Raw genomic sequence first — 13,444 nt, 5'->3', positions numbered from 1 at the left:
TTGACAGTGAGTGACACAAAGAAAAGCCCCCCCCCCCCCCCCCCCCCCCCCCCAGACTGCAGCTCTGCCCTCAGCGCTGCTCCTGATTGAAATATTGCTCTATTCAACCACTTCACTCAATTAGGTGCTATGTTGCTGTATGGACATGCTTGATTGCATTCAATTTGTCGAACTGAATGAATGAGCAAGAGTAACTGATGATGGCGCTGGCTACGTGCAGGTACACACATCAAGTGTATGGCAGTGTTACATCACAGGGCGCACACAGAGATCAATACGTACTTCAGCCCCCCGGTGATGTGGAATCTGACTGAGAGTCCAACTTGTGGCTACAAGCAGGTTGCAGACGCCACTTCTGGATGGAAGGATTTTCTCAGTCAGGATGGACGGGCTGCTTGACCGACAGGCAGAACTGGTATTGAGACAAAAGGCTGTGGTGATGATGTGGTGCCCGCGGGGGCCGACGGCCTCTCGGGGCTAAAATGGTTCACCAGTACGTAATCTGGCTTCTGTGGCGACTTTATCTTGCCTCACTTTCACTTATCCTCTCCAGTCTGGATGAATATCCCCCAAGTAAAACCCGGCAGTGCAAGAGAATAAATGCGACTCCTTTTGTTTTGTGGGGCCTGGGTTTGATCCAGCTCATTAAAACCCAGATAATGTTTGTGCTGATGGTCCACCGAGACAGCCAGAGAGAGACAGGCCAGAGTTATTCTTACTTCTGATGAAGCGTCAGCTCAAAGCCTTCACGGCTTGCAGATGGAGTAGAAATATTCAACAATACAATGCCCTGAACTGTCAGGTTATTTTTAATTCACACTCAATAATTCCCAATTTAATGTTGTCAGTGTGAAAAGCCTTTTATGCCAGCTATCATGTTGTGTGCATGAGAGAGACTGTGTAGTGGTTTTTGCTGCTGTTGACAGCAAGACACCTGGAACTAAGGAATTCTTTTTTGGGGGAACAAAACAACAAACAATCTCTGCTTGATATTTAAGGTGTCAGCTTGCCCGCCCTTTCCTCGAAATGATGGAGATTTTCTTGCATTTCTATTCTGTCATTTTTCAGGAATTCCCACAGAGAACACTCATCCAACATGTGACTTCAGATATTGTCAAAAGAAGGCTGCACAAGCAGCACACAACAAAGAGTAGCTTTCTTTTTTCTTGAGAGGACAAAATGGGACATTTCTGTTATAATGTCTGGAGAGGTGCTGGGTGAACTCTCATTGAGAACACCATAAAACGCATCATCTGAACAGTTGTTTTTGTTTATTGTGCAGGTTGTGCACTGAGCTTTTTGAGTGTTGAGGTATGCAGACTTTGTGTGAAGCATTTCCAAAGTAGAAGCTAGAGGTCGGTTTGCAGAAGTGGTGCAGGTAGAAGGAGGGGCTAAATGTGCTCACATTAAATAGCACAATCTGACCTTTCACTGGATGCTAACATCAATTTATAGACATTCTCCTCCACTTGCTGCAACATTTATTTCAATTTGAGCATTCCATGTAAAACATCAGCATCATCACCTTTTCATCTTGTCTCTACTATTAATTAATTATAAAGCTTAAAACGGACTTTGTACTATTGTGGTTGCAGATGTAAAGGGGCGTCTCACTATGGGCTCTCAGCAGACAGGAAGAGACGCTCGCAGGAAGGCGAGTGTACCGACAGCACGTCGGAGCTCACTATTGCCACGCTGCCCAACGATGGCCCCACCTCTGCCGCCGTGGCTCTGTTGTCAGACGAGCCTGGCCTCGTCAACCCGGCCTTCGATCCCAGCATGGAGGACAACAGTCAGTCTGGCAGCACCACCAGTCTGGCCGCTCGCAGCAGCACCAAGAAGAGTGAGTGTGAGTGGGAGAAAGGTTGTTTGTTTGTTGATTGCTTTTTGTCTTGTGTGAAATAATCCAAAAAAAATCTAACAATTATTTAAAGGAGTCATATCACACAACTTTTCAACACTTCCACATGGTTCCTGTTGGTCCAAAAACATTGTGTTCAAAGCTTTTTGCCCCAAATCCAGCTTGTCCTTGATTTTCATCCAGTTGAATATTTGATCATTGAGCCTCATTCAGAATCTGCTGGTTTCAGGGAGCTGGACTGGCTCCGCCCACATGCCCATATTGGGAAGAGGAGGAAGTACTTCCTCTCCTTATGCCATGTGCTATTGTTTACATTCTATCTGTTGCTAAGTTATGGAGAAACACTGTTCAGCCAAACCAATAAGAACCAGGATATGACCCAGAAGGAGACGCTCCTGAAGACGTTGTGAATCTGCTGCTGCAGAAGGACATTTCAGAATGTTAGTAAAACGTATTGTGTGTCTCAATATGTTCATCAGGTGCACTGAATATCTTCTTTACAAAGAAATGTGCTGTTTTAACAGCAAATAAATGATTATTCAGACCCGTATGAGTGGCTCTGACCTTATCTATGTGAGATCAGATCATTTAATGATCCTCTACTAATGATCATAATTAGTACTAGACAGGAGAATATCCTGAACCCCCATTTAACCATAGAAATTAATATAAAGATCACCTCACAATTATCAAGCCCATACACACACCTCAGACTCTGCAAAGCCCACATTTGAACTACAGTCTCTATCAGCACAACAATAAACAATACCTCACAATAAACAATACCACACAACAAACAAACAAAACAAACCATGGGATCAGCTTTTGCAAACTAACCAGCCTGGTGGCTCTAAAAGGATTATAAAAGCATATAAATCTGAATATTTTAGTTACAGTTCCCACATTTGCTTTATTAGAACTTTAACAGCTAATCCAGCGTCGTTCTGGATGATGTTCTGAAAACTCATCCTGAAGTGCTGGAGCGCCATAGAAAAATTTGGGAAGTCTTGTTGTAGATTCCCATTAAAAATCAAATTAATCCATGGGATTCTCACAGACTCAGACCGAGGCAGGAAACATCCACTCCTCTGCTCCTTCATACAATTAATAACTGAGCTTCTGGAGTGTTTTGCTGTATCTTCCTACCACTGCAGGTAAAAGCACCTGCAGCTGTCACCAGGTGAGAAAACAGCGGTGGCATGCTGCTTGTGGGCGGGGCAAAGGGAGGGGCTATCTAGATTGTGGCTGGCTAATAAGGTTGGTGACGATACCAAGGGTTTGCTTTTGCATTCACTCATTGGAACAACACACGTTAGAAACAATTAAACAAGCTATAGAACACGTTCTTCACTTCTGGAGGGACATTCCAGGTATGGGGATGATTATTACTGTAGGAAAACCTGTAAAAAGTGAATTTTGCATGATATGAGACCTTGAAATTTAAACTGATTAAAATCACAATTGATCCTCAAATGTTTCTTCTGAATTGTTATTTTATTACGAATTGTATTTAAATGTGGAAATATCAGATGCATTATGACATGTGGCCGTTGTGATGAGCAATTTTTCCTTTATCAAGTCCAACCGTGCCGTCCTAGCAACTGGCTGCAAGTACAACATAGCACACCCGGTCAATTTTTGCTCACTTACTAGCAGATATCAGTGGCACGTCGCCAGTGTATTTGGACTGCAATATCTAACAAACTAAAAAAAAGCGCTATCTCCTTCAGGAGCAAAGTCCAGCTACATTTTAAGACTTCGTTATTTAAATGCCATGTGTGCCAAGAATAATAATTTCAGTCATTAAATCCTGACTGATTCTGTAGTGTTTTCAGGGGTCACTAGTGAACAAATAGTAGTTACACTGCTTCATTTTGGAGATGCAGAATGATAGGACATGTTTGTGGTTAACAAGAAAAAAGTACATTAATTGTAATTCAACCTTCAGTGGTACATAGAACATTGTCTTTTTGAAGTAACACCAAGTTATGCACAATTGAGGCAGGACCTGCTATTAGTTGGTTAGTACTGCAGTGTCTTTGAAAAGCTACAAACCCATGGCCACAAATACCTTTGCAGTTTAATCAGTGTGGCTGTTTAATTTTGAACTGACATCAAGATAAGTGCTTTGTTATTGGCGCTGCCCTACTGAGGGTTGAAGACAGTTCCTAGAGAGAGATGGAGGGAGCATGTTTTCCTGGTTGACCGACTGAAAATCAATAGAGACCAGAGAGCTCTCCAGTCACAGTAAAGTAAAGCTCCAGTTAAAGCCAGATGCTGTTCAAACATACGTTTTATACTTGCAGACACAATGATTCACCCAGGCTCTCCTTCAGCCTCAAACACAGTCTTTGTCCGGCCTAATGGTCTCTGATAGAAATCCTGTTAACCAATTAGCCCTACTGCCTTGTGCTTTTCCACCAATCTATAAAATTTCTCTTTGAGAGAAACATGGAGAGAGAAAGTCAGTGAGAGGGCAGGCACATTATGCACCCAAGAAATGGAAGGATAGGCCATTTAAATATAGCCCACACAACGGTGTGTTAATGCCCATGATAACTTTCTCCACCGCATGTCTCGACTCTTTAACCAGCCGGAAGCCAGAGTGTCCCTCTGTCCACCCACTGTCGCTCTCCCTAAAGTCCGTGTGGGAGACACCAAATGACGCTGCAGCTGCACTTCAGGCTCGGCCAGCTGAGTGTCCACCACCAGCTCCATGACTGCTACTACTGCTGAACCAGCTTGTCAGCTGCAGAAGTGGCTGGTGCTTTTAAAGAATAATGTGGCTGTCGAGAGCCTTTGCTTCTTCATGGTCCCGCAGAGGGAAGGAGGGGTGTTGCTCGGTGCAGACTGGACCTGCAGCCTGGGTACTGCAGCCTGGGTACTGCAGCCTGGGTACTGCAGCCTGGGTACTGCAGCCTGGGTACTGCAGCCTGGGTACTGCAGCTGGCTGGAGCAAGCCTTGTCTTTTTCTCAGAGAAGCAGAGTACCAGACAAGAATCTCTCTGGGGGCATTTCTTTTTGATCACAAGAGTTCACACACTTTGTTACATCACTGCAGGAGTTATGCAACCACATACCTATACTCTGCACAGATTGGGTTTATTAATTAAAGATTCAAAAAGCAGTGATTTCAGACAGCAACTCCATATCCAAAAAAAGATGCACGATTGGAACTTTTGAAAAGTTACTCGGTAAACGAAAAAGTTGGGTGACATAAGATAGCCTGGGGTCATTTCAGTGCAACTATTGCGGGGATTCAGTCGGCGTTTGAATGCAGGAGGCCTTTGAGCTAAAACTAAAGATGGAGGGATGCCTAATAAAAGACTTCTCTCCCAAATCTGCTATTTAACATGTCACATACATTGGACTTCATATTAGTTGGTATTCAGAAGTATAGGTGGTTGATATGGTTGATATTTGAAACAGAAAAGACACTTATACCACTTTCAACCACTGAGTTGTTGACTACTGCAAAAACCACAGCTGGAGTAACATGCTGTTTATTACAGTTTTTATTACCAAGAGTATAGGGGCCCTTGGTGAAAGAATCACTCTGTAGTTTATGGTCTCCTAGAACTTCCTCATAAGACATGCAGTATGACCATTTATGAAATCCCAATGGTTTGTAGTGGTGCCAAATGGACACACTTTGAAGAGGAGAGAAAAGATGGCTTACATTATATATTGGCAATTTGTTCAACGTCACATGAGTGTTACAAGAGGGCGAACAAGAAAGGCCCAATGTTCATCTCCTCTGGATTCTCGGACGACTCGTCCACAGACGGCACCCTCAGAGGACGACCCGTCCACAGACGGCACCCTCAGAGGACGACCCGTCCACAGACGGCACCCTCAGAGGACGACTCGTCCACAGACGTCACCCTCAGAGGACGAGTCGTCCATGGATGAGATTTCAGAATTTTTGGGAGAAAATAAATCCTGTATTTTTACATATTATTTTTAATTGATATTTTATATGTATGTTTCATATATCTAGTATATGTCCATATATATTTAGTATTGTATCATATGGCTTTGTTTCTTGCGCAGAATGGTCTTCTTTGTGGACATGACCCCGCCCCAATCAGAAACTTCAGCACTGCCGTGTGCTGCGCTGCACGTTCCGGCTGCTAATGACTATCAGTCATATTTTAATCATGTTTATCATGTACAGCTGCTACTGTTGGAGCCCCGCAGCTCGTTAACGTGTCAGAAATCCGCTTCGGACATGTGTAACGAGATCCTGAACGCATCACTCAAAGCGGTCACGTATGAGGCGCCGTTTTAACTTTATGGCTTATTTGTTTTAAGAAATACATTTTGAAAACAATATTTCAGAAGAAGGTATCTGAGCCGGTGCACGGTGCCCCTGTTAAGTTTGGCTCTGGGCAGCTGCCAAGGTTTATGTTTTTGTGTCAAATATACTTAATATCTTGTGTTTTTGTGTCAAATACACTTAATTAGCCTTCCAAATATGCTAAAATGTATTTTGAAAGTCAATTATACTTTGAAATACAATCCTTCAAATCAATAATCCGGAAAAGAATTGCCATGGACAAGTTGTCCGTGGACACGCCATCTGTTCACCCATTCCAACATCCAGGTCCTCACAATGTGAAGTGGTGGTGGTGGTGGTTCAATCCTCAGTTCTGATGCAGGGACTCCAAAACTCTGGGAGTATAGGATTACCTGGAAGTAGCACAACATTTCTATTACAAGCAGTCAAAGACAGATGAATGTACTTTTGAGGCAATGTAGAAAAACACTATTCAACTAGGTGCCTTTGATATGGTTTAATTTTACTGGCCATCTCACTATGGTCATCACAGCAAAAGTGAAAATGATAAGAAAGTAGCCGTGGTGGAACTATCTAGTGTTTGTATTTGAACACTATAGTCTACTGAGCCATCTTTAAAGTGTTAAAACCTGTATATTCAATTTACACATATGTTTTATCTATTAAATATTTCATTATCGGGATACTTCACAGGCCTCCCATTGTTTCTGTAACTAGCTGGGAGGAATTCCTATTGGCTGTGAGGAGTCCGATCCAGACATGTCTGGGCATGTTGAGGGTGAGAGAAACTCTAAAGCATCTTTCTTTCTCCCTGTGTATTTTGCAGTTAGAAACTTTGACCGTTCCTCAGTGCGGAGTCGTTCCTTCCGGAGGTTGAACCGGGCTTTCAGCGTTCTTCGAAGAACCAAGAGTGGCAATGCAGTCAGCAACGAGACATCGGAGGAGAGGGACAATGCCCGAAACTCCAGCGTGCCACAGGAAGGTATGAACTGAAGCTTTCTGGGTTTCTTCTTTAATGTCGGAAGAAGGCTGCAGCCAGTGGACGCATGGTGCATATGCATTTCCTCATGTGTGTATTTGCAATGTTCCCACAGCTATAGCAAGAGGCAACATGATTTGGAGCCCACAGTGTAGCAGTAGCATATGTTCCTTTAATAATTCAGTTGCAAATTGCATAAGACCACCGGTGCATTACTAGAGACAGGTCAGGAGGGAAAGTGGAAGCCAGAGGCACTTTGGATCTGGATGAGAGTACCAGAGGTCACTTGAGATGTGACTGATGACGCTGGCCTTGCTCTCCACCTGTTCTTTTCTTTCATTTCATCCTCTTACTGCTCTCAACCTTCCTGTTCTTATCCTCACCGCCTGTACGTCCTACCGCCTCGCATCATTGTCTTCAGGTTTGCACAAACTTGACAGAGTAGTCCCCTGAGAAACCATTAATGATGGTAGATCCAGAAGTTGTTGTAGTAAAGAAAATGTGCTCCACTGATATTGAATGTAGTATTCATAGACCAAGCCTTGTTTTAGTAAAGTGGAGGAAATATGATTCATTATAATAATAGAGTGTAATATTAAAGTGGAACTGCAGTGAGAGAGAAGGATGAGAAGGAACGTGGTATTGCGTAAGAATGAAGGCTGACGAATGATCAGGGACTAAATTATTCTCTGAGGCCATCGCTGAGCGGAGACTCAGAGAATAGATTAAATATGTATTGCTCGCCACTAGAGAGACAGGGATAGACTGGGACGATGGAAGAGTGAAGTAGAGATAGAACAAATGGACAGAATAACGAGGGAACAGCAGATACAAAAACAAACCATGAAAGTAAATTTAAAAATTTAAAACTATTGTCCCAGTGGACAGGAGAGTGAGCAAAACCAGAAATGACAGGATGAAGTAATACAGAGGTTTAAAGGGTGTCTGGTGTAGAGGGAAGGCAGTTACATAATGTCAGCAGGTTGCTGTTAATACTTTCTCCCCTTGAATCAATCTGCTGGGATAAAGACAAAATATTGACTTTGAATGGGAAAACTGGAATGTTGAGTAGAATATGTGACCCTGGAGCTTGAGATGTGGAGGGAAATGGCCCAATGGCATTCTGCTGTTGCCGGAGAGGGGCAACAAACTAAACCAGCCAAATGCAAATGTTGAGATTTACAATGAGATTTGTGAAGATCCAGAACTGCTCAACAGAATGCTGCCTGATTAAACGAAGCTGAAAATCTGCTTGGCGGAAATACTTCATATTTATATGGTGCAGCACTTGGACTAAAACTGGTGTATATCTTAGCATTTCTTACATCCCCACCCAAGTAATAACTTTGTGGAAATTCGAAATCGAGGGTTTTCCCAAGCATACTTGCTACAGATGTATATGACTAATGATACAAACATCGCACAGGATAATCAGCCAAGGAAATGTTCCCTCTTGGCTTCTACAAGTTTGTTTTAGTAACCTGAGGGAGTAAAGACAGCTGGTTTCACCACTGAACTTTTTCAACAAAGTCTACGAGTCTGTCTCCCTCAATGAGTCTCTCCTTCCTCTCACAGCACTCTTTCTCCCATTTCCTCTCCTGTTTTAGTTGGCAGGTTTTAAGCCTTCTTTCTGTTGTACAGTAGAGCTGAACTCTGCCTTTTCCCTCTCTCCAGTGTTGGCTCTTCCCCAGCTGCATCACCTGATCCCTGATGGTGAAGTCACCAGCATTAAGATCACTCGTGTGGATACGTCCGAGCCGCTGGCCATCAGCATCGTTGGCGGCAGCGAGACCCCTTTGGTTCGCATCCTCATCCAGGACATTTACAGAGAAGGGGTTATAGCTCGAGATGGACGCTTGCTGCCTGGGGACATGATCCTGAAGGTAAAACAAGTTCCATCGACCAGCATGAAGCAATTTCAGGTATCAGTCACTTCTTCATCAACCTTTATGCTTCTCTTGCAGGTGAATGGTATCGACATCAGCAATGTACCGCACTGCTTCGCCATGGCCACCCTCAAACAGCCGTGTCAACTTCTTCGGCTAACGGTGCTCAGAGAACAGCGCCATCGCTACCGCTCGCATTCACACGGCCACCCACACAGCCATGGCCACAGCCACGAAATCCCTGGAGGCTACCCATCTCACGGCTTGCCCCACCTTCCCATGAGGGACGACGGCATCCACGTGGTCCTGAACAAAAGCACGCCGGAGGAACAGCTGGGTATTAAGCTCGTGAGGCGACCAGAAGAGCACGGCGTCTACATTTTCCACCTGCTGGAGGGTGGCCTGGCAGCACGTGATGGACAGTTGTGCGTTGGCGATCGCGTGCTCGCCATCAATGGGCACGATCTGCGTTACGGCGCACCAGAGCATGCAGCACTGCTCATTCAGGTCAGTCAGCAGGGGTGAAAGGAAAAGGCCATGAGCACACCACCGGAAGTTCACGGTTATAACAGATTTGCCAGTTTGTTGTTGCTGACCATGAGCGACTGTATTGTGCTCTTACCCCAAGTCCCCGAGGTATTAAAGGTAATTGTGGTGATTCAGGGTAATTGTGTTGTGTTGTGCTGTTGTGTCTGCCCTAACTGCAGTTAATGGTATTTAATTATGGTGACTCCCCGCTGGACTAGGCCATGCGGCTGCCTCTGGTTCCTGGTAGGTGCCATGAGTCAATGATGGTGTGCTGTTTGTTAATAATGGTTAATGGAAGTGTGTTTGTGGTGAACTGTGCAGGGTCTGCAGGCTCACAGTTCCTGTCTGAACAGTCGGTCTCTGTGGAGCCATGAGGACCTCCCATAGCAGAGAGATTAGGAACTGGCAGCAGAGAAATTAAATTAATCGAATTAAGGCAATAATGGGTTGGACTACTTTATTCAGGACTCTGGCTCAGTGCAAATCTCCAACTAATGACAGTCGGGAGAGGGAGGTCTGCTGGCCGCAATACGTTCTAGACAGTCTGCATGTAAATGTGTTCATGACTGTAGAGGCACGAGGTACATATTATTGCACACACACACACACACACACACACACACACACACACACACACACACACACACACACACACACACACACACACACACACACACACACACACACACACGAGAAATTAATTTAAGAATAATGTTTCCAAAATATACCTTGAATTCGGACTAAATGGTATTTAATCATGCAGGCCTGGTGTATTTTCAGTTTAATTTTTGAACTCAATGATGAATTTGAGGTTTTGGTGATGAGTGTTAACATTTGGTTTTATTAGACAAAATCATCTTGATGTAATTGATATATTGAATCTTCGAAGATTCTTTATAGCAACCACCTGTAAATGTTGCATTTCTCAAAATCATGACTAGTCAATTTACTGAGGCAATTATGGATCTGATCAAATTTTTAAATGCTGTTATTTTTCTTTTTCTCGAGACAGATAACAGGTAAGCATACGACACCTGTTGTCTCTATAAAAAGAGACTGTATAAGAAACAGAGCACCTGTTGTCTCTATAAAAGAGACAACAGGTGCTCTGTTGTTGCAGGATTACATTGCAACAACCAATCATCAGGAAGCTAAAACTAGCTTTCATCTTTTTCATCTGACCAGGAAGAAACCGAGTTTACACAAATAGTTTTTTTCCCATAAATTCAGCTGTGGTGTTGCTGGCTGTAATTGTTGTTCTGTCTTTTTTTTTTTTTTTTTTCTCGATGATTTATGATGAAACTGATAATTTTCCACCTTTCTTAGTCAGAATGCAAAAATTGCCTTTTGAACTGTTACATTCACATCATCAACAAAAGCTTGTGTTTCCTGTTGGTTTTGTTTAGGCGAGTGAGGAATGTGTCCACTTCATAGTGTCTCGTCAGATCTGCCTGCCCACCCCAGACATCCTTCAAGAAGCCCCCTGGGGCATGGATGGTCCCCCACCTTATTCCCCGGTGGATATTGAGCAAACACTGCTGGTGAGTAACACATAGCGTTTTATATATACACCAGATGAAAAGAGTAGAGAAAACAATGTTGTGGCACAAAGAACAGTTTTGTTTCACTGGCCATGATACAGAGTCTCTTTATGGCGCAAACCACGGAAGTATTGTTTTCCCATCAGAGCAATGCATGTCATTCAAATACACAGCAAGCAGAACTTCTTGTTTGTAGGAACTGATGTGTTCACACTGGTCAGCCATGAATAGAACATCTGCACATCCTCTTCTTCTGCCATACTGGCCTAATGACTTCACCCATGTACTCCTCAAACTGTCAACGTGAGTCATCCACATTGTAAGTCCAGCATATTACAATATGAGACCATCTGCAGAAGGTTGATAAGAATGTTGAAGAGGTTGGCTGTCTTAATATCAAACACTTTGTTTTCAAATTTAGGTTGGATGCAGCTAAACATTTCAGCAGCAGTTTGAATACTGATTGGAGTTCACATTAAAAGACCCTATAAGAGGGGAGCTTTTGCATATTGGGGGGTGGACTTATCAAAAGGAGGAGCTGGAGAAAAGGTGCAAGTTGTCTGAATTACAGCAAGCAGTAAACCATGACAATGACTACCGAGAGGTCAGAAGACACTCCGGCGATGGCCACAACGTTTTTCACCAGGTATTCTGAACTCAAAGCAAACGTACGACCCAGGATCACAGGAGAGCGTATGTCATAGGTCTTTCTCACAACATGTTGTGTTCGTATGCAGTAAGTGTGAATGATTTTCGCACAGCATCTCACCCTGTGGGTATTCATGTGACTGCCAGTGAATGCAGTGCGTTACACAAAGCAGCAGCAGCTCCACCCCAGCACCCTCAATGTCTTCTTAATTACAACTCAACTCTTCCTCGTCTGAATCTCAAACACTCTCCCACACTTTGTCACTTTGTTCAGCACAACAAATGACACATCATGGCATCCATAAATAAATCAGGCGCTCTAAAAGGTGCACAGCCACAAAACAGGAGAGGCACTTGAGCTCATCAATGTCCTATCCTAATAACCAATATATGTTATATAGAATCAGTTAAGATAATGAGGGTTTTCATCAATGAGTTGTTTATTGGGCTGGTTCACACAACACAGGTGTCGTACATGGAACGTGTCGTCCAGTTACTGCAAGTGCAAGAGAAAGCAGTTGCTGTTATATAAATGTGCTGCTGCCCTTACTACTACTACAAAATCAAATTATCTTTTGTAATCTCGAGAAGGTGACCTTGGCCGACTTCATGTCATGTTTGGAGCGCTCGCGGAGCCACAAAGAGGCATAATGAGAGATTCAAATTCATAATGAGAGAATCAGCAATGATTGTATTACATCGGGGGTGTCAAACGCAGGTCTGCAGCCCTGCACGTTTTCCATGTCTCCCTTCTTTAACTCACCTGATTCTCATGGTGGTTCATCACTAAGTTCAACAGAAAGCCTGATTACCAGCTGCTCACTGCAATCAGCCGTGTTGAAGCAGGGAGACATGGAGAACATGCAGGGCTGCGGCCCTCCAGGACTGGACTTCCACACGTGTATTACATGATTACCCTTGGCGTTGTCATTAAAGTACAGGCCGTGAACTAGATTGGGCTGCACTTCCTTTATCACTGTGTCCTCTGGTTCAACCTTTGTCTCTTTCTCCTGCCTGTGTCCAATGTAAAGGACTCTTGTCAGAAGCCTGCTTGTTACGAGAAGACGGTGACTCTCAGTAAGGACCCGTATGACTCCTTGGGCATGACGGTGGCGGGGGGCATGTCCAGCCGAGGATGGGACCTCCCCATTTACGTCACCAATGTGGACGCTGATGGTGTGGTGGGGCAGGAAGGCTCCATTCGCAAAGGTAAAATAAATGTTTATGTCCAATTATATCAATGCTCACAATTATTATTATAAAATTTGTCATTTCAAGTGTCTTTGTCCAAAAGCGCTCTCTTGAACAGCAGTTTGCAGTGTTTATCTCTTGAAAATCCCCAAGTCTCCCAAACAGCACTGGACCTCTTTTCCTATCTCCTTTCCAAAACATTACTGTGAGGCCAAACGCCGGCAGACACGCCCACTCTCACCAAACATACATGTAGAATCCAAAATGCAGGTCTTAGCTGGTTTTCCAGAGCTGCTTAAGATTCTAGAAAGAGCCTTTTTATTTTTCTTTGTCATGTGCAAATGTACATATGATGAAGGCCCCTTCCCCTTTAGTCTTTTGGATTATTACTGTTCTGCTTATCAGTGGAACATCACGGCAGTTAGACATTCATAGATTTAGTGTTTGGTGATGAATGCCGGCAAAGTGTTTGATGAACATGCAAAACTAATGATTCATTATGAAGGTTAT

The 13,444-nt window shown here is 43.7% G+C and overlaps 1 protein-coding gene across 1 annotated transcript in view; it reads left to right on the top strand.

Moving 5' to 3' along the window:
• lnx1 (ligand of numb-protein X 1) overlaps window positions 1-13,444 on the top strand; it is a 37,517-nt gene that overhangs the window by 20,502 nt on the left and 3,571 nt on the right. Inside the window, exons 3-8 of the mRNA XM_080506510.1 lie at window positions 1,596-1,843; window positions 6,988-7,143; window positions 8,815-9,023; window positions 9,105-9,533; window positions 10,961-11,095; window positions 12,775-12,952. Of these exons, the coding sequence (XP_080362636.1) occupies window positions 1,596-1,843; window positions 6,988-7,143; window positions 8,815-9,023; window positions 9,105-9,533; window positions 10,961-11,095; window positions 12,775-12,952 (1,355 nt within the window). The remainder of the gene's footprint in view (window positions 1-1,595; window positions 1,844-6,987; window positions 7,144-8,814; window positions 9,024-9,104; window positions 9,534-10,960; window positions 11,096-12,774; window positions 12,953-13,444) is intronic.

The sequence above is a fragment of the Blennius ocellaris genome (genome assembly GCF_963422515.1).
Source record: "Blennius ocellaris genome assembly, chromosome: 12".
Classification (NCBI taxonomy): domain Eukaryota; kingdom Metazoa; phylum Chordata; class Actinopteri; order Blenniiformes; family Blenniidae; genus Blennius; species Blennius ocellaris.
The sequence above is the reverse complement of the archived record's forward strand: the minus strand, read 5'-3'. Positions and strand labels throughout refer to the sequence as shown.